The sequence below is a fragment of the Stegodyphus dumicola genome, chromosome 1, assembly GCF_044657685.1.
Source record: "Stegodyphus dumicola isolate Sdum_Otavi_A_Nest chromosome 1, ASM4465768v1".
In the NCBI taxonomy this organism is placed as follows: domain Eukaryota; kingdom Metazoa; phylum Arthropoda; class Arachnida; order Araneae; family Eresidae; genus Stegodyphus; species Stegodyphus dumicola.
The window spans coordinates 4,005,148-4,032,052 of NC_140768.1; the positions used below are offsets into that span (position 1 = coordinate 4,005,148).

The 26,905-nt window shown below is 32.7% G+C and overlaps 1 protein-coding gene across 2 annotated transcripts in view; it reads left to right on the top strand.

The window, feature by feature from the left end:
• Positions 1-26,905, top strand: part of LOC118192171 (F-box/WD repeat-containing protein 9-like) — a 51,545-nt gene that overhangs the window by 20,267 nt on the left and 4,373 nt on the right. For both annotated transcript variants that reach the window (XM_035363067.2, XM_085812380.1), the window contains 5 exons: positions 1,942-2,085; positions 11,522-11,640; positions 13,256-13,496; positions 21,865-21,978; positions 23,913-24,068. In XM_035363067.2, coding sequence (XP_035218958.1) covers positions 1,942-2,085; positions 11,522-11,640; positions 13,256-13,496; positions 21,865-21,978; positions 23,913-24,068 — 774 coding nt within the window. The remainder of the gene's footprint in view (positions 1-1,941; positions 2,086-11,521; positions 11,641-13,255; positions 13,497-21,864; positions 21,979-23,912; positions 24,069-26,905) is intronic.

The following is a 26,905-nucleotide window of genomic DNA, read 5'->3' on the forward strand; positions in this document are numbered from 1 at the left end:
CACCAATTGCTATATCGAGGGGCTCAGGTTTGAATCCCAGACAAGGCATGGGTGCTTGTAAATTTGTGGTGTTTTTGTGGCAAGGGGGCACTCAAAATACACGGCAGGCTGAAAGTTCTCTTGAGAGGTTGTTGGTAGATAAAAAGAGCGGGAGACCCTCAGACTCCTCCTGGATGTTCAAACCCTCAAAATTTCAGTGGGACTATACCTATATCGCCAGTGGTGAAATTCTGTTTCTCGCCCAACTTTTACCTATACATTCAGTTCAATACTGTGTTTGAAAAGCTTTTATTTATTGAAAAGAATATTTATTTTTGAGATACGTGTTTTCTTTAAGATAAGTGTTATACACAGTCCAGTCACATTAATGTGACCATCTGTCAAAAGCCAGAATAACCACCTTTCGCAGAGCGGACTGCTGCGAGACGTGCAGGAAGAGAGTCACATAGGTCCCTGAAGGTGTTCTCTGGGATGTTGAGCCATGCCGACTCTAATGCCGTGGCCAGCTGCGGGCAATTACCGCGCGGTTGAGGATCCATGGCGCGAACAACTCGATTGAGATGGTCCCACAGATGCTCGATTGGGTTTAAGTCAGGTGAGTTTGCTGGCCAGGGGAGGATGGTAAACTCATCCTGGTGCTCTTCGAACCACGCACGTACACTGGCAGCTGTATGGCACCTCGCATTGTCCTGCTGGAAGATGCCATCATCCTGAGGAAAAACAATGCGCATGTAGGGGTGAACATGGTCCGCAAGGACAGATGCGTACTTGTATTGATCCATTGTGCCTTCCACAATGATCAGTGAACCTAGAGAATGCCAGGAAAATATTCCCCAGACCATAATGCTCCCGCCTCCAGCTTGGACCGTTCCGGCAATGGTTGCAGGGTGGTTCCTTTCAGAGGTTTCACGCCTTATACGCCAACATCCATCTGTCCGATGGAGCATAAAACGCGATTCATCCGAAAACGCAACCTGTCGCCACTCAGTGGACGTCCAGCTGCTGTACTGGCGTGCAAATTCTAGCCTTCGCCGTCGATGAACAGCAGTCAGCATAGGTGCACGAACCAGGCGTCTGCTTCGGAGGCCCAGACGCAGCAATGTTCGCTGAATAGTACTTTGGGAGACACTTTTGGTAGCCCCTTGGTTCATTTTGGTGGTCAGTTGCTCAACGGTAGCCCGTCTATCTGCCCGAACGCATCTCCGCAACCGTCGTTCGCCTCTGTCATCTATGGCCCGTGGTGCACCACATTTGCCACGTCGCTGATTTTGGACAGTCCCATTTTGCCATGCACGGTACACTTTTACCACGGCGGCACGCGAACAGTTCACAAACTCAGCCGTTTCGGAAATGCTTCCACCCTTGGCCCGAAAGCCAATGATCATGCCCTTTTGGAAGTCGGATAAATCGCTTCGTTTCTGCATTACGCCAACGATTGAAATGTTTTCCAAAGCCCTCACACACCCTTTATATACGCTCAACTGCACTGTGCTGCCACCTGCCTTCTGTGATTGGTTATTTAACTCTGACATGGAAAGTACGTGGTGGTCACATTAATGTGACTGGACTGTGTATATTCAGGTTATTTATTATGTTGATGTAAATTTTAAAGGGCCAGTAGGACTGAAAAATATACGTATTTGATATACTGTGAATTTTCTGTTATGCAGTTGTATGAACAACATTTGAAATGACTAGCATAAAAGTGATAAACATTTGTTTCATTTTTGTTTTAATAATTAATATTTCTTATAAGTTAACAGTTCTTTCATATTTTAAATATATTAAGAATGTAAGTTAAAGCTTTAATTTTTATTATAATTTTTTAATAAACTTTTCATATAACAGTTTTCTTACTGATTTTCAGCCGTTTATTCATTTGTTTATTTATTTATCATTTGATTATACAATTTATTTGCTGTTTGTTTCCATTTGTTTTAGAATGGTCAGATATGTGCATCAGGGGGCCGAGATGGAACCCTAAAACTTTGGGATTTAGCTGTTTTAAGTCAGCAGCAACCAGATGATCTCGAGTTCTCTGATAATAATTCATGCTTACTGTATTCTAATGCTGCTCATGCAGGTGTAAGTTGATCTTCTTCTTCTTTTTTTGGGGGGGGGAGTGTTGGGGAGTATATTTCTGTGTATAACATGAAAACAATTTCTAAGTAAAATTGTAACTTATGGAGATGCATTACTTTAGTGGGTTAAGTCAGTGGTTCCCAGATTTTTCGGATCATGACCCCATTTTAGATGCTGAGGCTGTATTGTAAATCCAGATTCTCAGGAGTATGTATTTTACAATATGCTTGGTCCCATTATGCAGTTTTTCAGCAACTTGCAAACCTCCCCAAAAAGTTTCTCTGGTTTGAAGACTACTGGGTTAAGCAATATGGCCTACTTTGCCTTTCAAAATAATATCATAAATCTGATGCGATTTAGATTTTGTTGCCCCTACATATGTTTATGGCAGTTTTTTCTTCATTCCTTCTCTCTCTCTGTTGGTTTTGGTTTATCTGGACATTGCATTCTATGGTAAATTAAATTCTGTTCCTGTGTTTTATCTGATAAATGCACGGCACAACTTTATGACCATATTAAATTTTTATTGAAACAGAGTCAGATAGTCATGAATTTTCAGATCTAGATTTAAGGATTCTTCCTTTCTGTAAAAGAAATGACAAAAAAGATTAGTGTAAAACTTTATGGATTGTAGTGAAACATCTTAATTTGGTTGTTTCTCCCCTTTCATACTACACTAGTAACATACCAGTAATATATCTTTCTGAGCTACATCATGCAATTAAAAGATAATTTCTTCATTTAATTTTAGTGTTGTGAAAATGAAAAAAAAAAAAAATCACATACTTACTTTTAGGGCCTATGTAAATAATAAAAAAAAAAGTATTATTTTTGTATAAAAGTAGTTTGCATGTTTAAGCAAATAAAACACAAATATTGTTTAATATTTTTTGAAAAAATACATTTTGCAGTTATAGAATCTCTATTGTATGGGAAATAAAAAAATTGTATGATATCTATTGTATAATATATAAAAAAATAAAATTCTTTCTTTTGTACTGCAGTAAATTTATATTTGACAAATTTTGAAAACTAACCCATTTATCTGGATTTATTACTATTATTATCTTAGATGGTCTGTAGTTCCATTAATTCTGGTGTTTTTTCATATGAGTTATGTGAATATGAAAAATTTATGTATTATAAGCTAGTGTGCTTTGCCATAATCTAATAAATCTAAGGTCTTCATGTCACTTATGTATTTTTGGAAACAAACCCCATAGGACAAGCTAATCTGAGGTACTGGCTAATAAAAAAGCTTTATTTAGTGTCTGGAACAAAAACCTGAAATGTTACCACTTTTTTGCTAGTTTTTAAGGCCATTTAGATGAATGAATGTCCAAATTTATCACCATTTTCTAAATGTTTCAGTGCTCAATCATTCCTTTCTAATTTGGAAACTAAATTGGGACCCCGAAAATTAATATCTAGATTTTCTAGAATTTAAATCTCTGTTACCCTATTAAGTTGTTACACCTACAAATTAAAACAGAGATACACTGTCAGAATACTTTGAATAGCAGACAGTGAAAGAATTAATAACTTCACAGCCAGAGCTGGATTAAGAGGCTGTAAGCATGTAAAAGATTTTGGTGTCCCCCCCCATACGTTAGTTTTTTCTTCATTGCTTTTCTCTCTCTCTTGGTTTTGGTTTATCTATACCATGCAATAAAATCGGCAATGGGAATTTTTTTTTTTTGGTGCCCCCCTTTTCTGAAATACCTGAAAACCTTTTTGTGGTGCTCTGTTTTTGTGATGCCCGAAGCACATGCTTTTATTGTTGAATGATTAATCTAGCCTTAATTACAGCAATATAAGCTTCAAAGGGATAATGATATTCACTTATTATATGTTCATTAGAGAAAATTATATTAAGTTGCAATTTCTTCGAAAAGCTCTGTTTTATTCAGTTTCTTTTGGAAAGCTACAGTTTAAGGTATGAAATAAAGAAAACTAGGCATAACTTTATTGCACCTTTTTGTGTAGATTCAGCACTTTTCTCTTTCCATTTTATGACTTTGTTGTAGCTGCAGTAATTTTTGTGATAGTATGGGAAACCTTGCTAGAGGAAATACGTCTTCATTTCCTACTACAACCACAATGATTAGTATGATCCATACTGAATAATAATTCTTTTCTCCCTGTTCTTTTTGCAGCCCTAGTGTTTTGACACATCAAACTTAATTTTTGCTGTAGTGAAGTACATTAAAGGAACGCATTTTAACTTCAAAGATTTTGCAGCAAAAATCTCATGAATGAATCCAGTTATATTTTTGTTAAATCTATGAAAATGTTTCTATAAAGAATATTTTGAAGAATTGGTAAGAAGTTCCAAGCCATCTTCACAAAGAAAGACAATTTCTTCTGGAGAAATTGTGCTAAATTGGCCTTTAGCACAGCTTATTCATTTGTTCCCTGGCAAAGACAATATTGGACATGTCACAAAACTACAAGTAGCCAATGGTGAAATCATTGATCCCTTCGACAAATTTATCCTTTGGAACTTACTTCTGTTGACAACAACAAAATACCTCAGGAAACCAAAGCTACCCTAGAAACAGAATCTAGTGATAAGAAAGTTCCAGAACTTGTAAAGGTAACTCAAAAAGGTCGTTGACAAAAGGTGTGAGGCTATTAAGTTTAGCATTTCCCATTTGATAGTATTTAATCATTTGTTCTGCAATTTAGTTAGATCTATGAATCTGGCAACCCAATTTTTTTTTGGGGGGGGGATGTTGTGTTTGGAAAAATTCTGAAATTATAATTCTAGCTATGCAGTATTTAATTTATGCTACAGAAAACATTGGATGTTATTCATCATTCAGATCTATCAATCATTTGATCATTATATTACACTTACAAATCATCTCATTAATCTCTGTTTCTGTGAAGTGAAAATAAATCGGATATTAAACAAAGTTATAATTCTGAGTCAAAACATGTATCTGAAAAGAATACAGTAAAGTAGACGACTATATTGTTACCTTGAAGAAGATTCTTAGAAAGGCTTTCATTGATAATGTTTCATACTGAAAAGTTATTGCATTCCATTTACAAGAATTCCCATTTATAATACCAAGTGAATATCAGGTGTGATACTTGAATCTAAAGAACAGTTTTCTGCAATAATTTTAACAAATTAAATGTTTCATATCTGCTCTAGATTAAACAGACATAGCAGCCTTCAAAGATTGTTAACAAATGCTTAATATCAATAATCTAGAATTAGAACTTTACATGATGTATGGCTTCAAGTAATTGAAGAGCAAAATGGAAGAAGTTGAGAACTTAGAGAAGGAAGTTTGATCAATTTGCCAAAGCCAGACTTGAATTAAATTTGAGGAACAATCTGGATGTGAAAGACTTTGCAGCTTTCTTTTCTGTGTTCTTACAGGATATGTTAGTTTCTGCTGATATATAACGGAGTTTCTCTAAATATACAAGGGTGTTTTCAGTTGAAAATACCAGTGACTTGTTTTCCAAATCATTGAAATAGAGAGCATTATCCTGGACAGCCTTCTTAAAACACCGTAAATGTTATGCTTATTCCCTAAAGATGGTCACTTAAATATTATAGCTTGTATTATTATATATTCAAAAATGAACAAAAAATGTTCATTAATTGTTTTGGGAATGAGTAAATGCATTTTATCAGCACCATTTTCTGTCTTTCTACATTCATTTTCAGCAATTTGTTTTTTATTTTTTTTGAGCATTAATTTTTCACCTTAAAACTCTTCTCATTATATTAAATGAGCTAAAATCCATTGATTGAAAACTCCGAGATTTATTCAGAATGCCCTACACTTAATAAAACTAATCATTCGCAAAATAACATTGACTATCTTGATCTTCTCATTATATTAAATGTATTATTTATTTATAATTAGCTATATCTATTTGTGACATGAAGAATGAGTATCATTTGAGAAATAATTTTTCATATTATTAATATTAATTGTCGTATTTTGCATTTTTATGTAACAAAACAGAGTGCTAAAAATTAAGAAAACATTTTATTTTCTAACTGTAATTTATATGCATGTAAACTTAAGTACTGTGTGTTTCATATGAACCTCCTTCAGATTAAAAAAAAAATACTCTTAGTAAAATTGCTGTATAATATATGTCATGTCCACAAAGGTCCTTACCCAGCCTTTATTTTTGCAACCATTTGTGTAGACATATACTTCCAGTTACAAAAATGTTTTGCATGAAGCAAAGATTCTTGTTTTTCTGTTTCTAAATTTAAAATAAATTAGTTTTGTATAAAATACAAATCTAACTTTCTACTTCTTATGCCTGTTCCTATACTTATATTTAGGACAATGTTATACATATTGTAAAAATAAAACACAAAAAGTTTCACTCCCGTACGATTAATTTCAAAATTATCAATTTAATTAGCCTTGAGAAGTTTGTTAATGAATAAATTAAAATCATTGGAGGTAGATTCCTCTCCTTAAATGATGCTTTTTGTGGTTTGATGTTTTTTGTGATTTATAAGTGTGTAATGTTATTTAATTTATAATTTTGTTACAACTGGCATGTAAAAATGAAGCAAATGAGACTACTTACATTGAAAGAAATGTTTAATAAAGCAAATATATAGTGAGGTTTTTCTGGAGGGAGAATAAATTTCGATTCCCTTAAGGATCATAAATGTTTCATTATTTCATAAATCACTATTTCATATCTCTAATTTTATAATTTCTTCATGTCATCTTACTAGATCTAAACTGATGAACTGAAACTGATTCAGAAAAATATCAAATCCAGAGTCTTCAATGTCCCAAAAAATCCAGATCTTGGACTTTGTAAAGTTCCACCCTTTTATCTAACAATTACCTCGTGAACAGATAATCGCTTGGGATAATCGTCTGGGAACCTCGTGAACAGATAATCGCTTGAGTTCGGGAACAGAGACGTAAAACTCAAGAAGGGTTAATTACCCTTTATTATTCCAAATAAGAATTGAACAGTCGGCTCCTTTCTCAGAGGATATAGTAAAGCCTCCACTTGGGCTTGCATTCAAAGTAATAAGAAATAAAACTTAACTAATGCTTAATTAAAAGATATAGCTGAAGCTATCAAGATTTCCAAGTAGTTGGCCCCTAAATATCAAATAAGCTGTCAAGGGCCTGAAATACAGCCGAGAGAGAGATGTAGCCAAAAGGCGGACAGGCGCTTAGTCAGAAACTCTGGCTCTCTTACGAACTCAGTGGAACTTACTTAAATACCACTCTTACTCATTTGCATTTAATGCAAATGAGTAAGAGTTCTAAAAACACATTCCGGTAGGAAATTGTAAGCTGATAATAGGAAGGACTGGAAAGTAGCATTAACTAAAGATAACTGTTAAAAATTTAGGATACACCTTACAATTGTATAGGAATTAATTTCCTAACCAGTGCCCATTAGCAGCCAAGTGCATGAGATGAAATCACTGAATACTAGCTCTTGGACATGAGTTCGAATCACAGAGAAGAAGCTGGCTGCGTAGGGTTCTCGTGTTTTCTTCCATGATCAATGTTAATTGAAATCAATTTTCCCTACAAAGTTGTACATGATGGCTTCTTGTGCAATTCTTCAATCAATAGTACTGTTTGTTTAATTACTGTTTTTTCCCTGGGTTCGTATACTTAAAATTTTGAAAATAGAAAAAAAAAAAAAAAAAAAAAATTGATCAGTTTATTCATTTCAGATTAAGATTTAACAGTTATGCAATAAACTAATAAATATATATTCTTAAGAAAGTAGACTTAAAAGTACTGTTTTAAATATGATAAAAATTGCCAGTTTTTGAATATGATAAGGCCTCAAAGATGGAGATGATTTTGATCTTTTGAAGAGATGCCTGTTTTAAAGGAATGATGTTCAACAGCAGTGTTTATGTTTTCAGGAACACTATTTATTTTTCTGAGATGGCTGTCATAGAGTTGACTGCCTAGAGAGAGTTACTATATTCTAATGGTGTTTTACAAATAAAAGGCTAATTGTAATAACAATTATTAATTTGTCTGGATTATGACAAAGTATATGAAGACTAGTCTTAACTTGTCTTAGGGAAGGAATGTCATGGAGAAAATGACAGAAACTCCCATACAGTTATCCTGTTTACTGGGATATGAGCCCAGATCTGGTTCAGCAATCTCACCACTCGGCTGCTGGTGGGACAAGTTATTTGTGATAATATGTTTGATTACTATTGTAGTTCATGGTATAAATGTAATAAGTCCCATAAAATTTTATAGTTTATTGTTAACCATTAAACATTTTAAAATTTGTCATTGTAGAAAAATATGATGTCATACAGCAATAGCAGCACCCTCACCTGAAGTAAAAAGTTAGTTAGATGGGAATGGCGCATTAAGCCATAGTCTTTCATTAGTATAATTTTCCCTATGTTGATTAAGTAACTAATTAACTGTACATATTGTAAATAAATATTTAACTTAACCTTGTCAAATATAGATCAATTGTAGATATAGATATGATGTTCTTCAAATAGGAAGATTTTAGATACGGTAAAGTTTCGACTCAGAAAATAAAACCTCTTTCACGACAGTCATATTCTGGTCTATATTTCCTTAAATTTTTCTACTGGATTGTCAAGCAGAAATATATAGCTGTGTGCTGTAAAAATTTAGCTGCATGGATCAGAAATGGGCTAATAATGCAGTAAACTATCTGGGCTTTAATGTATGCTTTATATGTTACATTTAATGTATGTAGGAAGTAAAAGCTCAAATAAGTTTATAAAAATTAGTGAATCATAGTGCATGCATGATGCACTCCCTGATGCAATCCTTTTTATATCATCTCCATATTACTTCACAAATTCCATTAATTGGAAAATTTTGCTTTTTGTTTACAATATATGAAAACCTTCAAATTCACTGTCATCATAAAGATTAGCTAGTGTCCCCTATACACTTTTGGTGATGTATTCAGAGATTGGCAAATAAAAACATTGTTCCGCTAAATTTTGTATTGCTTAAATAGTATGCTGACAAAGTCAGGCCTGAATTATTGTTAGTTTACAGAGGCTGTTCACATTTTTTAGACGATGTATATTGCGTTCACAAAACTAAATTACATAAAATTCTTGTGTTTTAAATGTTCTGTTTGACATCCCTTATTCTGAACTATCTTTCGACACTGCAATTTCCAGCATAATAATGCCTTTTGAAGTGGCAGAAGAGGTATTCTATCTCATTCCTCCCGAACAGCTTTCCAGAGTCCTCTTAGGGTTTGGCCTTGATACCAGTTTTTTGTTCCATTTGTTTTAGGAAATTTACAGTGGATGTTGATGTGTGACTGCTAGCTTTGTCCTGATAGAGTCTCACGGATTGATGGCACTGTGGGTAAAGTGATGGTATTTCATTCAGAAAAATTGGTGATAAAATATGTTCCTGATAGTATTTGGAGTTAATCTTGACATTTTTTTGCACTCTCTTTATTTTTACCTTGCCATTATAAGAAAAACCAGCAACAGTCATGAATCCCGTAGAAAAACTTTCTTTCGATCCTTTGAACCATGTACTTACATTTTTTTCTCCCCTTTTATGATAATAAATGGCTCTTTTTTTGTTACAATCATTTAAATGCACCCATGCTTCATCTATTGTGACAATTGTTTTCCACTTTTCTTTGGATAAGTGTTTCTCATATAGAATTCTGCAGCGTGTCCTGCGTCGAACGATATGCTTTGGAAGAAGACTATGCACATTGCGTTTTTTCGCTTTCTTAAGATTTAAATCAACGTTTATCATTTTGTTTACAGTGGACACCAAGCATTTTAATGATTTTGCAACTGCCCTTTGACTAAAGGGATTTTCTTTTAACATTAAACAGCGTACCTTTGCAATAGTCAAAGATGTCCCTTTTTTTCCTTGGATACTTGTTTGGAATTTTTGTCCCACTTGAGGCTCCAATTTGACATTTTTTTTTTTCCTTTCTTGTTGATGGTATTACCTATCGACGCTTTAGATATCACAAAACCATGACTCTCACATCATTTTTGGATAACGGAGTATGCACATTTCTCTCCGGAAAGAGCGTAAATGTAGCCTCCGAACCACGCCATTTTGAATAAAAGCAAAACTTTCAAGCCACAGACGATAATTTTGACTTTTAAAAACATAAGTACAATTGCAATTACTTCTTTTGCAGCAAACAATGTTTTATTACCGCTTACCAAAATCGTCTAAAAAATGTGCGAACAGTCTCTGTAGTTATTTATTATTATACAAGACTCTCACATCGTTTTTGGATAACTGAGTATGCACATTTCTCTTTGCAAAGAGCGTAAATGTAGTCTCCGAACCATGCCATTTTGAATAAAAACAAAACTTTCAAGCCACAGACGATAATTTTGACTTTTAAAAACATAGTACAATTGCAATTACTTCTTTTGCAGCAAACGATGTTTTAGTACCGCTTACCAAAATCGTCTAAAGAAATGTGCAAACAGTTTCTGTAGTTATTTATTATTATACAAGTATTTCCCGCTCATGCTTAAGGCTTATCCAAGTTCCAAATAAATAAATTCCCACATATATATAAGACTTATCCAGGGCCAGCACTAGACATTATGTGGCCTGATGTAGTCTCTGCAGATATAAAATTTTGCTGCCAAGCACTTTCCTAAATTAAAAAAAAAATTTCATCTTGTCTAAATACTGCCCCACCCATAAACCAGCTCTAGCATCTGTCCTTGTTGGCCCACCAACGGCCGAGCGGTAAAGACGCTGAACACTGGTAGTTCGGTCTGAGGTTCGAATCCCACGAACGGGCTGGCTGCATGGGCGTTTTCGTGGTTTTCCCCATGTGTAACGTGTATACGAGCCAGTTTCCCTTAGAAAGTCCTCCACGAAGGCATCCCTCTCTTTAGGCCAGATAGCCCTCGTGTACTTTTGCCCTAATAGAATAATCCAATCCAATCCATCTGTCCTTGGCTTAAGAGTATCATTTACAAAGATCTCTTTTTTTTACGTATGGAAAGAAATTTCTGTTAAATTTCTCCTCGTCAACACACTCAAGACTGGTAGTGGAGTTGCTGTAATCATTGCCAAGCATTTACTAATATTTAATAAATAAATAAATAAATAAATGTTGCTGGTGAGCTGGAGGATCTGGATTTGAGATAATTCTTGATTTTATATGATGTACTGTATATGTCTACACAAACAACTGTTTTGAAAATAAGGCCAGATAAGGACTTTTGTGGACACAGTGTGGATATATATTTCAATCAGCAAATTTCTGTAATCTATGGAAATATTATTTGCTATATAAAGGTAGGCAAGAAAGCAAACTTAGTTATCATTAATTAAATTTGCCTTTTTGCCTGACTTTAAATTTTACATTGCTGTGTTTCTTCCCTATTTGATTATTTGCTGTGCTATTCATATAATGAAAATAATTTATGTTTTAGGCTTGGCTGTGGTCAATAGCATATGACAATATGAATAAAATGATATATACTGGAGGGTTTGATTGCTATTTAAAGACATGGAATGTCGAAGAACCATCAGTTCAAGTAACTTGTTGTAGGTATGGCAAGAAACCTATACATATTTCAACAAGATATTTTAACAAAAAGTTTGTGCTTTTCATAGATATTGAGAAGTAAATGAATATATATTATAATCTATTATTTATTGTTATTCAGTATTTGTATATTAAAATTCATATGCTAAGATATGCTTTAGAATTTTGCGTTATTCAAATATTTATCTTACTCAAGGGAAACATTTTTAGACTATTGCCCCTAAAAAATGTAAGTTTAATGGGCCAAGTTAAGATATTTATTAAATGGTTATCCATTTTATATATACATGTATGATTAAAGTAAACATAGTAATTTGTAGTAAAATGTTTCATATAAATATTCTTTGATTAAATAACTTATTTAAATGTAATTAGTTATATTATTTTTAGATTTAACAGGAGACCAGAGGTCAACAAAAGCTTATGCTATTAGGCAGTATCAAAACACCGCAGTACAAATAAGTGCCAGATAGATGCTTTTTCTTTTAAATTTAAGTTTTTAATATATTAAATGTACAAATATTTTCATATTAATTTACATTGTTTTAAAAAATTTTAATATAAAATGTAACATTTGCTGTTTTAAATTTTAGCATCAATAAAATGCTGTTTTTGGCTGACTTTTTGGCATTTTACATGTCATATTAGTATTTCCTTAAGGAAGAAACTGTAGCAAAATTCTAGAATTGGAAACTTTCAAATTGGAAGATTCGAGAAAACTGATTTGACTTTTTTTCTGAAGCTTCTAGCAACTTGTGGTATACTCATATGGTTTCAAGAGCTTGAAACAGCTGTGGAAAGAAAGTTAGCTGAATTATAATTTAGAGCATACTACATGGGTAAATTTAACTGTACTTTTTCCATGCTAAGGAGGAATAGCTAAATGTCGTTTCTCCCTCCTGCGTCGTCTAAATACGCTGAAGTACTAATCATTGCATATCCCAGCCTCTTCTTCCTTTTGTCAGATTATTCCTTCCTGGTGTTGCAATTTTAATGGCCGGCAGTGTACATATAAAAAGTTTAATGTATAAATTTTTCTATAAAAAATTTATTTTTTGAAATGTAGAACTGCCAAAACATGAATATTTGCATTTAAAAAAAAACCTTTTTTTTGCAATTGGAAGTATATATCTGTAACCAAGAGTTATAAAGGACATTTATGGAGATATTGTATGTACAGGATTTATGTTATTTATAATGCAATGATGCATAGTAAGTATCTTGGCAGCAGTAAAGAAAGAGTATGCCCAAAGAAATCTAAAAAGGAATGAAGAAAGCAACTGTATTTATTGCACAGACATGAATATTCATAACATGTTGGTTTAAATATCAACATGACATAAATATCACTACACATTCAGGTGTAGAGGTAGTAATTAAACAAATAAATATAAAATAAAAAAGTTGGGTCGGTAAAACTTAAGTATTTAACTATTTACCTCATGTGTAGCTATTTGATTCATTTGTGATTAGATTACCTGAATCTTTTTATTATTAGATTAACAAAATCAAATTAATAAACACATTGATTTGATCACTTTTTTTTAATATATATATATAAATTTCTGAATGTAATTTTGAGCTTTTAACTTATAAGTAGTGTCTTTTTTCCTCCCAGTCTTGCTTCACCAATTTTGTGCCTTGCTTATTATGATAATGCCTTGGTATCTGGCTGCTATGGTCGTAGTGTTAGTCTGTTTGACCTTAGGGCTGATCTTCAACCCGTATTTCAACACATTCATCATAAGAAACCTGTGATATGTATTGTTTGTGATGAAAAATACATTATTTCTGGCAGCGAAGACAAAACAATCATTATATATGACAAAGTAGCAAGGAAAATAATGAAAACTATACAGGTTTGTTGTTTTATTTTTATTTATTTTTGTCAAGAATATATGTGTTTTGAATTAAAAACTTTGTATCTCTTGCAAATGAAAGAGCAGTCATTGAAAATTAAATAAATTAATATTATTAAGCTTTTTAACTATATTAGCAATGAACTTCTAACAAAAGGAAAGGCAAATTTGAATGTCCTGCTTGTGATTAATATACTGTGGTATTCCTGCAAAGATGAAGTTGCAAATAATCTCGCCTTCCCCCAAAAAAATTATAATGCTTCTCCCTGTTTTCTGGTTATGATTCAATTTTTAGCTTATAAGTGTTATATGAAGCTAATAAGTGTTATATAAGTGTTATATATTAGCTTATAGTATTATATATTATTATCTGTTATATAAAATTTTTTAAAGGCTAATGGTCATATAAGGTTCATAGCTACAGTTCTGAAATTTTTCTTAGAATTAAATAATTTTAATTTAATTTTTGTTAGAATTTAATTATTTAATAATTATTATTTTGTTAGAATTTAAAGCAGTGAAGTGTGACATTTCATTTCATTTAATAGATTCTCCAAAACCATTATTTATACTTCATACTAATACCCTGACCGGTATAGTGGTTAGCTGGCTGCTGTATTTCTGGGTGCAGGTTTGAATCCTGGTGAAAGTTTAGGTGTTTATAAGTGTACAAGGTGTGACAAGCACACACACACACACAAAGAGACTGGTCCAATAAATCATTGTACTTACAGGATCAGTTCTCCATTACATTATCACCTTCAAAGTAGCCCCCTTTTGCATTTGGTGCTGTCATTGCTGGTAACAGTTCTGGAACGAGGTTTTTGGAAGACCCTTCAGGAGATTCTCCATTTTTACCTGAACTTCTTCAACTGAGGTAAAATGGCCTCCCTTTAAACAAGATTTAACTTTAGGAAATAAAAAAAGTCACATGGTGCCAAATCAGGTGAATAAGAAGGATGCCCCATCACAGTAATGTTTTTGCTGGTCAGAAACTGCTTGACAGATAGGGCTTTGTAAGCAGGTGCATCGTCCTTGTGCAATAGCCATCCATCACTGGATGATTACAATTCCAGTAATGTCGAAGAAGACAACATTGCCTTGAATTTTGATTTTGACATGCGTGCTAAGTCCCTTCCCCCTGAAAACCTCTCATGCCATTCAAACATATGTACATGAGACAAAATTTCAGTTAACATTTGAAATGTTTCCATGGCTGATTTTTTAAGTTTGACAAGAAACTTGATGTTGATTTGTTCGGTTTTTACATTAGACATTTTTTCAGGCAGAATGCAGTTGCGCATGTTCACTCAGTGACACAGTACTCCAAACTGGTGTGATCGGTTAAATCCAGACTGGTCGCATGGATGGAGGAGGTGTGTGGGATGACATCACCAAAACAGTAGTTGCCAACTCCACTTTTTTTTTCAAGTTAAACACTTAGTCTCGTTTTTTGTGCATGTCACACCTCATATAGTGCCTTTGCAGTATGGGGGCCATTTAAAGTAAGAGCACGCTAGGATCCTCTGAAAACTTTTGGTGATAGGGAAAAGGGTAACAGGTGTTCTTATTTGTCCCTTGAGGTATTCTTTAAAACTGGGATGAAGCTGGGCTATCACCTATACTGCTATTCAGTTGAGAAAGGCCTGTACTAATGGTCGTTTAATTCTGCACTTCTTGCCATGATAAAAATTCATAGATCTTTGATGTTTCTGTCAGTCAAGTGAGATACATCATAATAACATATTTATTTAATAGTACACTTATGCAGAAAAGCAAGAAATTCATTTTTCAATCTGCAATATGGCTACAAGAAAATTTCAGGATGCCTTTATACACGGTAGAATGACTCGCAAGCTTGAGGAGAGGCCTAGTTTGATGTCTGTCGCCTAAGAGTTTGGAATTGATAAAAATGTTGTTTCATGAGCTTGGAGAGCCTTCTAAATGACTAATACAGTTGTAAGAAAGGTTGATGGTTGTCAGACAAGGAAAACAATAGTGACTAATGACTCATATTATCTCCTTGCAGGTGAAAAGAGATCAAAAGCAGACAACGGGCAACCTTGCTCAGCAATTGAGTGAGGCAATCAGATGACAGGTATCCCAGTTTACTGTAGCCAAATGATTTCGTAAAGGTGGCCTATTTGCCTACCATCCTGAATGCTGCATACCATTGACAGCAGCCCATCTTCGGCACTCTTTAACCCCCATCCGCACGAGGAAACGTATCTGCGAACAAAATATTTGCAAATCTGCAGCACCTCCACCAGTCTGTCAATACAGAGAAACATATCTTTGGTATGTCAGATACATGTCTGTGGCACCTGCACCAGGGTCATGAGTATTGCACGATAGGATATATTGTCGCTGGGCATGTACTTGTCAACAGCCAATGAAATTTCATATAGAAATCACATATCCGAATAGTAATGGCAGTATTCTCAGCATTTAGCTGATTTCCTGTAGTGAACTGTAGAGCGATGTATTCCCCCATCATTTATTAGCATTAACTAAATCTGCTAGAATATTTTTCCTGTTTAAGGGTGTTACTATATTCTGAGAATTCTGACAGACAAGAAAAGCTTAATTTATTGTCTATTTGTATTTGGTTATATTTCCAATTTTTCTATTGTTGACTAGTTGGACTATGTCTAACTAGTTTGATCACTTGGGACATTTACTGAAGTGTTTAAATTTTCTGTGAACCAGGAGATTGTGATTTCAAATACAGCTGAGCTATTTTCTGATTTTTTGTACCAAAAATAAATGTTTTTATTGTTTCTCTATTTAACAGAGCTCTGTTAATATAACAATTATTAAAATGTTTCTGTGCAATATGTGATAATTTTATATTGTTTTGCTATTTATTATACATAAAATTTTAGATCAATTAATTATTTACATAATTTTATATTAATTATATAAAAATAATTATGAGATTTTTACGGCATTTATAAAATGGTAAAATTTATTTTTCCTCTTCCATTCTTTATTATGAATCTACTTATCAGCAATGTGTGTTATATTTTATGCTGTATATTAGTAATCAGTTTATTTTCTTGTTTTACATAATGATTATATACACACATATATATAATGAAATTGCACAATGTGAGCAAAATTTTGAAAATAATGAAATAAATTTCAAAACTCTATACGAGAAAGAAAACGCCACAGAAATATTTGAAGGCCATCCTATTGTTACCGTGAAACCAGTTAAATTAGTAAAACACTAATAAAAGAAAAATACCAAATTTGAAACAAAATTTACATCTCAAAGAAAACAATAAAAAAGAAGGTATTTTGTATGGAAACCAATAAAAAAAAAATTATTAATCAGCTTTGCCTAATGCTTCAAACAGAACTTCTCAAGGAAAAAGTATTTTGAAGCCTTAAACCAAGTTGATTAATGAGAGATGATATCATGTTTCATATCATGTTTATTTTACTAATTTAACTGGTTTCCCGGTAATAATAGGTTGACCTTCAAATAAGTATGGAACCTTTTTCTTTCTCATGTAGAGTTTTTAAGTCTATTTAATTATATATATATATATATATATATATATATATATATATATTTGTTTTTAATTAGTTCAGAGATATTAATTATTAATATATATTAATTCAGAGGTATCTTATTTTTAATTAGTTCATATATATTATTACATTTCATAATTGCTTTCCTTTCTGTTTCATTAATTTAATTTTTTTTAAATTTACAATTTTTTCGTATTTTTCATTTTTATTAGCATGTTTAGTCATTGATTCTTTCTGTTGCTGTTTGTTTATTATTACTATTATAACTTATTTAGAAAAAGCCCTGAAAAATAAAGGCATTGAAAATTTGCAAATTATTATGTTTATTGTGAGGTCAATGGAGCTTTGACAGCTCTCATTAGATTAGTAACTCAGATGAACTGAGATACAAATCTCCCTGTGTAGATAAAATGCTGTCAGGAGACATAGAAGACTTGTTCAGAGATACGTCTTCTTGTGTAGTCGGGTCTTTACAGTGGTATAGAGCAGCGTTCGTCAACCCTTAGAACATCACAGACCACTACATATATAATTTTACATTTGGTGGACCACTAATATGAATTTTAAAAAAAAAGGTAAATACATTTTTACAATAATAATCAGTAAACTACACATATTTCGTTCACATTGAAAAATTACATGAAAAGAACAAAAATCTTACCTTCTTGTACAGAAAGCTTCACATTTCCATATCACTTGAAAGGAACTTCACGAAAAGGAAGAATAAACTGGCAAGAGCAAAGCAATGTCAGTAAACTGATAGTGTTATGCCACCAATTTTTAATTATTGTAAATATAATAATCATTGTTTACTCAGCAGTGGCGCCATCAATCACCACTTGGATAAAACAAAACGGAAACGTCCAGTGATGCAATTATAAACAAGAATGCAGATGGTTCTCATAAAAATCTACCAAGTTGCTTATTGACACAGAGAAAAATTGTGTTATTAACGACTACAATAGCATATGTTTGTACTTCAAAAGGAAAGAAATTTCCCCTTTGCTCTAATATTTATAACTGCCGCATATCCATGGATGACAACTCTCACTTTCAAATGTCGCTAGATTCACCTGCAAAAGTAGCTAAAAAGTCGCTAAATCCAGAAGGAATTTCGCTAAAAGTAGTAGCTAAAATTAAAAAAAAAAAAAAAAGTATAATCTGTATTCCATTATAGGTTTTCTTACTCGTCATTTTTTAAACTAAATCTTCATAAAAATATAAATAATGTCCCAATTTTTCTGCTGACCAGCAAAAAGTTGTTACGGACCACCGGTCGTAGAGAACACAAAGACTGGACACCTCATCATTGGAGTTCGTTGTTTTGAGAATCATTTTGGTCTGACAAATGATTCTAGGTTCCAGCTGATGTGGAGAGAGGTAGAGGCATGTTTTCATCCCAATAACATAAGAGAAAGAGACCATTGGGCTGGTCCTGGCATGCTTGTGTGGGGAGACATTATGATGAACGAAGCAACAGAGTACCATTTTTGACAGAGGTTCATGTACTAGAAATTGTTATTGTGATGAAGTTATCTTCCCTTGTGTGCATCTTTCCTGGGGTGCCATTGATCCTGATATTGTTTTTATAAATGACTGTACTTGATCGCTTTGGACTCATGCTGTTAAGGAGCTTCTGGAAAGTGAAGATATCCATAGAATGGATTGGGTAGCATGCTTCCCTGATTTAAATCCCATTGAAAATGTATGAAATACTTTAGGGGAATGCTTAGTGGCATAGTCTTATCCTCCAGAGTACATCAGATATCCGAAGCAGTTGTTTCTTGAACAGGGGAACTCTTACCCTGAGAACCGTTAGATAATCTGGTGTTGGGCATCGACAGACAAAGCAGCACAACCACTGCAATTAGGGGAGGCCATATCACTTATTAATCCACTTTGGTTTGTTTTTCTTTCTATTGGCCCGCCAGTTACTTGTACCAATGCCATTCTGTCAATGAAGCCTTTTTCTGTACGGGGTTCGTAGATTTGGAGTGAATAACGGTGACACTTGATGAAGTATCGAAACACACTTTGTTGGCCAGTATTATTCAAAACATCTCCAATAACACGTTTACACAGTCGTCAAAGACTACAATAAACACACTGACACGATCAGCGACACAGCCTTCACACTATCAGGCTATAACGGTGGAAACAGCTTCACGGCAAAGCACCAGAGTATAGCTCTCGACTCTGCTCGATCGCTCTCGGAACTCTACATACTTTCGAGGCTCTCCATGCCACAGCTCGCGATGCACTCGACAATACACAAGAGTACAGCTCTCAACTCAGCTTACTAAGACAAAGCTCAACGATGCACTAACTCGCGATACACTAAAAGACTGTCTCAATGCACTTGACAACCAACTCGGCGCTAGACTTCGAAACACTCGTTCATTGACTGACTATCAACTCGCTAGACAAGGCACTAACTCCGGACGGACTAACTGACTCCACACTGACTGACTCTCCACGTATGTAGCTTTTGGCTTGTATTTGAGAACATTCTGGGATCCCAAAGAGCTGCTAGGCTAAATCAGTAAGAATTCGTTCCAGAAGGTTCTCCATCCGTCTATAGCATATCGCCAATTTTGTCGCCAAATGTGGTAACCTTCCCCTCCCTTGCCATTTTCTGGCAACTCTAAACCTGCTTTGCAGGGAAGCTATCTTACAGTGCCTTGACATTTTGTAACAATATAAATACTGCATTGTTCCTTTGTAGTATGAATTTCATGTCTCCCAGTTGATTTTTTAGTGAATTATTACCAAAATCAGAAAAGTTGCGTATATTTGACACACTAGTATATTCTTCTCTACACCGCAAAAATTAGCTTGATAACTTAAACAAACAATTATCTGATTCAGAAGTCAAACAACAAAAATCAGCATTAATTCACAAAATTTTCACAGGACTAGTTTCGATGGTTTTACCGAACCATCATCTTCAGCTGCAAAACCGCAAATGAACAAGATAGGAAATAATGTTTAGATAAGATAAGAAAGCCTGGACAAGAATAAGCAAGTGGCGCCATCTGTTGGCAAAACCAGAACTAAAACATAATTTCTCTAAAAGCCGAAGGCAAATTTGGATTGGAATTAGGATCGTTAACTAGAACAGAAAGATTTTTATGAATGTGAAATGCCTCTAGAAAATCCAGTTCTCCAATGGAAGATGTTTTTTGAATAATTTTGGCAGCAGAAAAATTGAAAGTGTGATTTTCGGACCAACAATGTTGAGCAACAGAAGACTTCTGTGTTTCCTTTTTTCTAACATATGCCTCATGTTCTTTGACGCGAAATTTTAAGGCTCTCTTTGGCCAATGTAAATTAAACCGCACTGGCAAGGAATCCTATAAATACCCCAGGAATTCATATCCGGAATGGGGTCCTTGAGTATAGAAGTTGGAATTTTATTGATGGGAGAGTAAACAACCCGAAAGTTAAATTTCTGCAAAATATGTGCAACTTTATAGCTAATTGATGGAAAGAAGGGAATGACAACAGAATTTTTATAATCTCCTAAAATAAGAGTGTGGCTTTTAGTGTGTTGAGATGAGAATTTTTTGACTGCTTGATTAATAATGTTGGGTGAAAAGCCCCTGTCAATAGCTATTGCTTTTAAATAATTTAGTTCTTCATCAAGGGCTAGTTTGCGGTTTTGCAGCTGAAGATGATGGTTCGGTAAAACCATTGAAACTAGTCCTGTGACCAAACTAGCCCTTGATGAAGAACTAAATTATTTAAAAGCAATAGCTATTGACAGGGGCTTTTCACCCAACATTATTAATCAAGCAGTTAAAAAATTCTCAGATGGCGCCACTTGCTTATTCTTGTCCAGGCTCTCTTATCTTATCTAAACATTATTTCCTATCTTGTTCATTTGCGGTTTTGCAGCTGAAGATGATGGTTCGGTAAAACCATCGAAACTAGTCCTGTGAAAATTTTGTGAATTAACGCTGATTTTTGTTGTTTGACTTCTGAATCAGTATTTATTCGGCGTGTTATTGTGTCTTAATTAAACAATTATCTGTTTTTAATAAATGTTTATTAGCCCAAGGAGCATTAGATCCCAAAGGGTTTTAAAATGGCATTTTGCATCATTTCACTTTCTGCGTTGGCTCACTTTTCAAATTGTTGCCACTACATATTTTTGCCATGTATTCTATTTAAAGAAACTAAATAATGAAGAATCTGCATGAATATTTTTCGCATTGTGAAAAAACAATGGTACCTAGAGCCATCAAATTTTGAATAACAGGGTCCTCCAACCGAACGTGGGCACTTAGAAACCCTAATTTGGAATTTTGAATTTGTTTTATCATCTAATTCAAATTTTGTAGAACTTTAACTAGTTTTTGATTAACAAACTCAATGATTTCAAAGCGTTCAATGGCAACACTGTATGGAGGGGGGACATTTTTATATCCATTGTGCGAGAACTATGTATCAGAAATTCTAAGGATGTGCTGTTTTTAATTATTTTGTGATATTGTTGTTGAATTGAATTTAAATGAAGAACATGATATTTAATAAATAGAAGTAACACAGGAAACATAAAAAAAAAAACCTTTTTGGCATAATATAAAATCTAAAAGCTTTCAAAATTTCTTTAAAAAATTATTTTTAATGTACTCTAAAATGTTTTTCGTTTTTAAATTATGAAATCATTAAAGGAAATATGCTATCAAAAATATTTACTCTATCTTTTCTTTATAAATATATCTGTTTTGTAATTATATAGAAATAGTATAGATTGATTTTTTTTTTAATGTATGATTGCATTTAAAACCATATTTTAAGTATTTGTAAAAAATTATTTTTACAGTTTGATGCATTTCCTTTATGTATGTCGTATGGATTGGGGCAGCTGCTAGTGGGAGATGTTGGAGGTTCATTCCATGTAATAGATCCAACACATGAAAAGTTTGAGTTATTACAAGTAAGATGCTCATTTTTTTTAAAAAAGTATTATTAAGTGTATCCTTGTTAAAATAGTTTAGTTTAAAAGCATGATTTAATGATGTGTTCTTCATATGCTAGTTTAAAATGTTTGAAATAAAAACACTAGCTTTTATATTTTCGTATGGCTATTGATATAAAACATTATGATTGTTGAGATGTTGATATCTAGTTTATATTATGGAGTGAATGTAATAAAATTGTGAATGAAAAATGTTATTAATTGAATTTTTTGTATATATCACAGCAGCTAAATGTATATGCACAAAATGTTTCATTCAATACTACAAGGATTAAAGATTTGCTTTTATTTTTAAGTTTATTAATTCTAATAATATTGATAGATGTTTTATATAAAAATTTCGATGGTCTATTAAGCTTGAAATTTTCATGATGTTGATGGACATCATTCGGATATCCTGTTCATTTATAACAAAAAATAAATATAAATATCACATTTAGTATTCAGTAACTAGAACTAAATAATATGAGAAAAAATAATTTTACCCTAAAGTTTGAGAATCTTCATGAAAATTTAGAACATAATTATTGCATTTATTTTACTTGGGATGTGCTATGCAAAGAGCAACTGAAATATCATCTTATCTCAGCTGATTCAGTATGTATCCTAATTCCAAGTTCTTGCAGTGAGAAAATGTCTGTACTGAATGGAGTTTTTCAAAATGTACTGACTTTGTTCAGTTATTATTTTAGAACAGTGGTTCTCAACCAAAGGGAAATTTCATAATTTTAGAGGGAGAATGTGGTCAGTCTTTTATTTAATTGTTAACTAATTAATTTCAGTTTATAAATACAAATTTTTAATATACTTTTACTCAGAGTTTGGTATTTGTCAACATTTTCTGTACTTTTAATATTTAATTTAGAAAGAGACATTTAAAACAATCTAAATCTTATAAATATATGTATTTTTAAAATTTTTGAAAGTAGGGGGGATGATCTAGCAGTGGTAAAAGAGGTGCATGGAGTAAAATAGTTAGAGACACTGCCTTAGAATGTTAAAAATCAATTTGAAATATATCACCGGATTGGTTTTCAATAATTTTTGTTGGAGCTGATTCTGTTGCATTGTTTCATATACATTATATTGCGGATTGTTAGTAAATCTGCATGAACTCATAGCTTATTGTAATTTCTGTGATTATTAACTTAGGTTAAAATCAAAATGATGAAATGTAATAAAATGTTACACAAAACAAATAAAGTCCAGATAAAGTTTGAACAATTTAAGCGCAGCAAAATGCTATTTAGCTGAATCAGTTAACAGTGGTATTTTTTTATTATCCACACTCTCGATTTCAGCATTCTGTAAAACTGCCATGTGTTTGCTATATTTTCAAATACATAATAACCAATCTATAATATGAGTATCTCATGTGTATTTGAATACATGGGAATTTGTTTGCTATATATTTAACCATTATTTCACTGAATAACCAGCTGTAAAAATGTAAATATCAATCATATAGACTTCTTAGATATTTAGCTTCCTTATTAATGATTTAATAAACCTTGTCTTATAAATGTTTTTTTTTTTTTTTTTTTTTTTTTTTTTTTTTTTTTTTTTGTGAATTATTCATGAATAGAAAACTGTACTTACGAACTGTGCAACTAAAAGCACATTTTGCCATTTCACAAAATTATCATTCAGTTGTGACTTTTAATGAGAGTGCAGATAATCAGAGCATTCTGTTGAAATTTATTACAAAACATATGTCTTGAAAATGAGTCCTTAATCTTATTTTAATTTCAATTTCAATTTTATTTTATTTATTTATTTATCTGTTTGAACCCTTTTTTTTAAGTAATTTATACAGTTATTTAAATTTTGACAGTGCATATTTTTTAAAATTTTATGCATGATGTAAAAAATTGTACAATTTGGACTTTTAGACTTATCCATCTGGACATAAAATGAAAGTCACTGGAATACAGCATTCCCTTGGTTCCATTATCACATGCTCAACTGATAAGACAATACGGGTGTTGGAACCAAATGTAGATCCAGGACTGATTGCTGTACTTGAGAGAGATGCAGAAATATCAAAAGTAGGCTCAAAGTTAATTTTTTGCATTATTATTTGAAATGTATGTTTATTAAAATTGATTGATCTCTTTCAGATTAACTTTATTATGTACTTATCAACTACAGAATTCTAAATTCCAAACTGAATATGTTTATTCCTAAAATATTTATAGCCTTAAATTTTAATGAGGTACAGTAGAATATCCAAAATCCACAAATCTGAAGATGTATAACTGGGTAGATTTTTAGAGTTTTGAAAATTTCAAGGTCATAAATAAAATAAATTAAAAAAAAGAATAATATTAAAAAATTTGAAAGGTTTCAGATTTTAAATTACATCCAAAGGGGCACTTTTTTAACATTTTTTGTGTTGTGTTATCTTTATGTATTAAATATCATGTTCTTTTCATTTAACCCATAAAATTCAGTTCAAGAACAGTATCACAAAATAATTTTAAATTGAGCATATCTTTAGAATTGCTGATACACAGTCTCGTGCACTGGAGATAAAATTTTTTTCTCTGTACAACGTTGCCATTGCTCGCTTTGAAATCCACAAACTCAAATTAACAAAATCAATGTTAATCAAAAATTCATTAAAGTTTTACAAAATATGAAATCGATAATAAAATAGATTCCAAATTTCAAATTTGGGCTTCCAGGTGCCCATATTTGCAGTAGGATTACGTCATTCAAAATTTGATGGCTCTAGGTACCATTGTTTTATCACAATACAAGAAATATACATACATTTATGCAGATTCTTCATTATTTAGTTTCTTCAAATATAATACAGGATGATAATATTGGATGGCAACAATATGAAAAGTAATTCAGACTTTTAAAGTTTTCGATTCAAAATTCCAAAACAAGATTAATAACCTTTGATGATGATGTCGTGTCTATGACAAAGTGCAATTATATAGCTTCGAAGCTGTCAAAGACAGCTTTTGCCACCTCGGCAGCTCTATCAGTATAAAGTAGGTCCACTGGGTCTTCAATGCTGATGTTAAACAGTCTGTGCTGGATTGCTGGGATTAGTAGCCCTTCTGAGCTAATAATAAGATTTACACTTTCTAAAAGACAAATCTTCTGTATGGTCAGTGTCAGTGTGTCAGTGACATGATTTGTTCCTTCCTGCACATTTCAAATCGTCATCTGACTAAACAAAAGTTAGCGTCCTTTTATTCCTATGTTTTCTGTGCTCTTCACGTTTGCTCCTCCAAACTGTTTCTTGATGAACTAAATTATTTAAAAGCAGTAGCTATTGACAGGGGCTTTTCACCCAACATTATTAATCAAGCAGTTACAAAAATTCTCAACACACCAAAAGAGAACACTTTTCTGAAGCTTTTGAGTAGGTAACTTTAACTGCTGATATGAAATTTTTGGAAGACTATCCTGATTATTTCATGTTAAGATAAAGTTACTTGTGGCTCAAAGACTAATAGATGAATCTGAATACTAATGTACTGTAGGCTGCCTTGATGCAGGATACTCTAAGGTATTGCTATTTTCTTTTGTACTGATTACTCTGTAATTTCTTGTTTTTAGAAGCAATTTAGAGCAAATGAGTTGTCTAAAGACCTATGCCCAGTTATCCAAGAGTTACTATATCTTCTTGTGATAAATATATGTCTTGAATAGTAGTTTACTACAGCAAATGGAAGATTAGTGACTATTGTGCAGTGAAGTGTAGATATGAAAGTGATGCACTGGTACTTTGATTCCTTTAAGCGTCAAAAACGGAAGGAGCATATTGTTCACTATCAAGATTTATTTTGCAATCTGATAATAAGCGTATGAAAATCTAGAGAGGAAAAGGAACTTGGAACAAGATCAGTCATATCATTGAACACCGGATCTTCAGTGCTGTTAGTGCAATGGTATTAGTTGAATCTTCTAGGAACTGTGGCATTAACCTGTATGTGTTTGCAGGGATACTGGGATGGCTAAAATGTATCAGAATGAAGTCCTTGATCCCATTATGAGATAATACATTGCTGTAATTGATCTGATATTTATTCTTGTGGATGATAATTCATATCCATGCAGGGCAAATCTAATGCTTCAAGAGTCATCCTGCTTCAATCCAAGAGTGAATGCATTACTTGTATGGAGCAGTCACAATGCTGGTTCAGCCTCAGTACTATAAAAAATCATGGTATGCCCTTGAATGTGCTGTCTCTATCCATGTATCTCTTCTAATTATCCTCAAAGAACTGGATGCGGCTTTATTAGAGGAATGATAATTGGTTTATTATTATCAAATTTTTGTATTTAATTTTATTGAGTTACCTGTGGTCACATACATCTGACTGTTTCTTTTTGTTGATAGTACTAGTTCTTTGTGTGTTTGATCTCACTACTGAAGATAATGAGCACTGTTGTTGAGCTTGTATAAAAGTCATACACGGTTACATTCCTTATTGAATAAATTTAATTTTTTGCAAAAATTTTTGGTAATTTTCTATTTCATCAGTGCAAATCTCGTCAAGCAGACTTTATTGGCAACAACACACAGTATACACATTAAAAAATATTAATAATGCAGCAAATCTCGGCAAGCAAACTTTGTTGATGACAACATATAGTATACACATAAAAAATTTTTAATAAATGTTACTTCTAAGAATTTTTTACTTTGGAGGCATAACCATTTTAATATCGTTTACAATTTTTTCAAATGGATTCCCCATTGTGCCATTTCTCTGTGTTTCTTATTTTCCCATTTCACTTCCCCCACAGTCTTTCTATTTTTTTGGCATGTGTGTTTCAGTTTCCTGATTGACAAAATTTTATTTATAGTTCACCTTGAAATGTTCGAAACTTTCCTCTTCTGGTCTTTTAGTGCAGTATG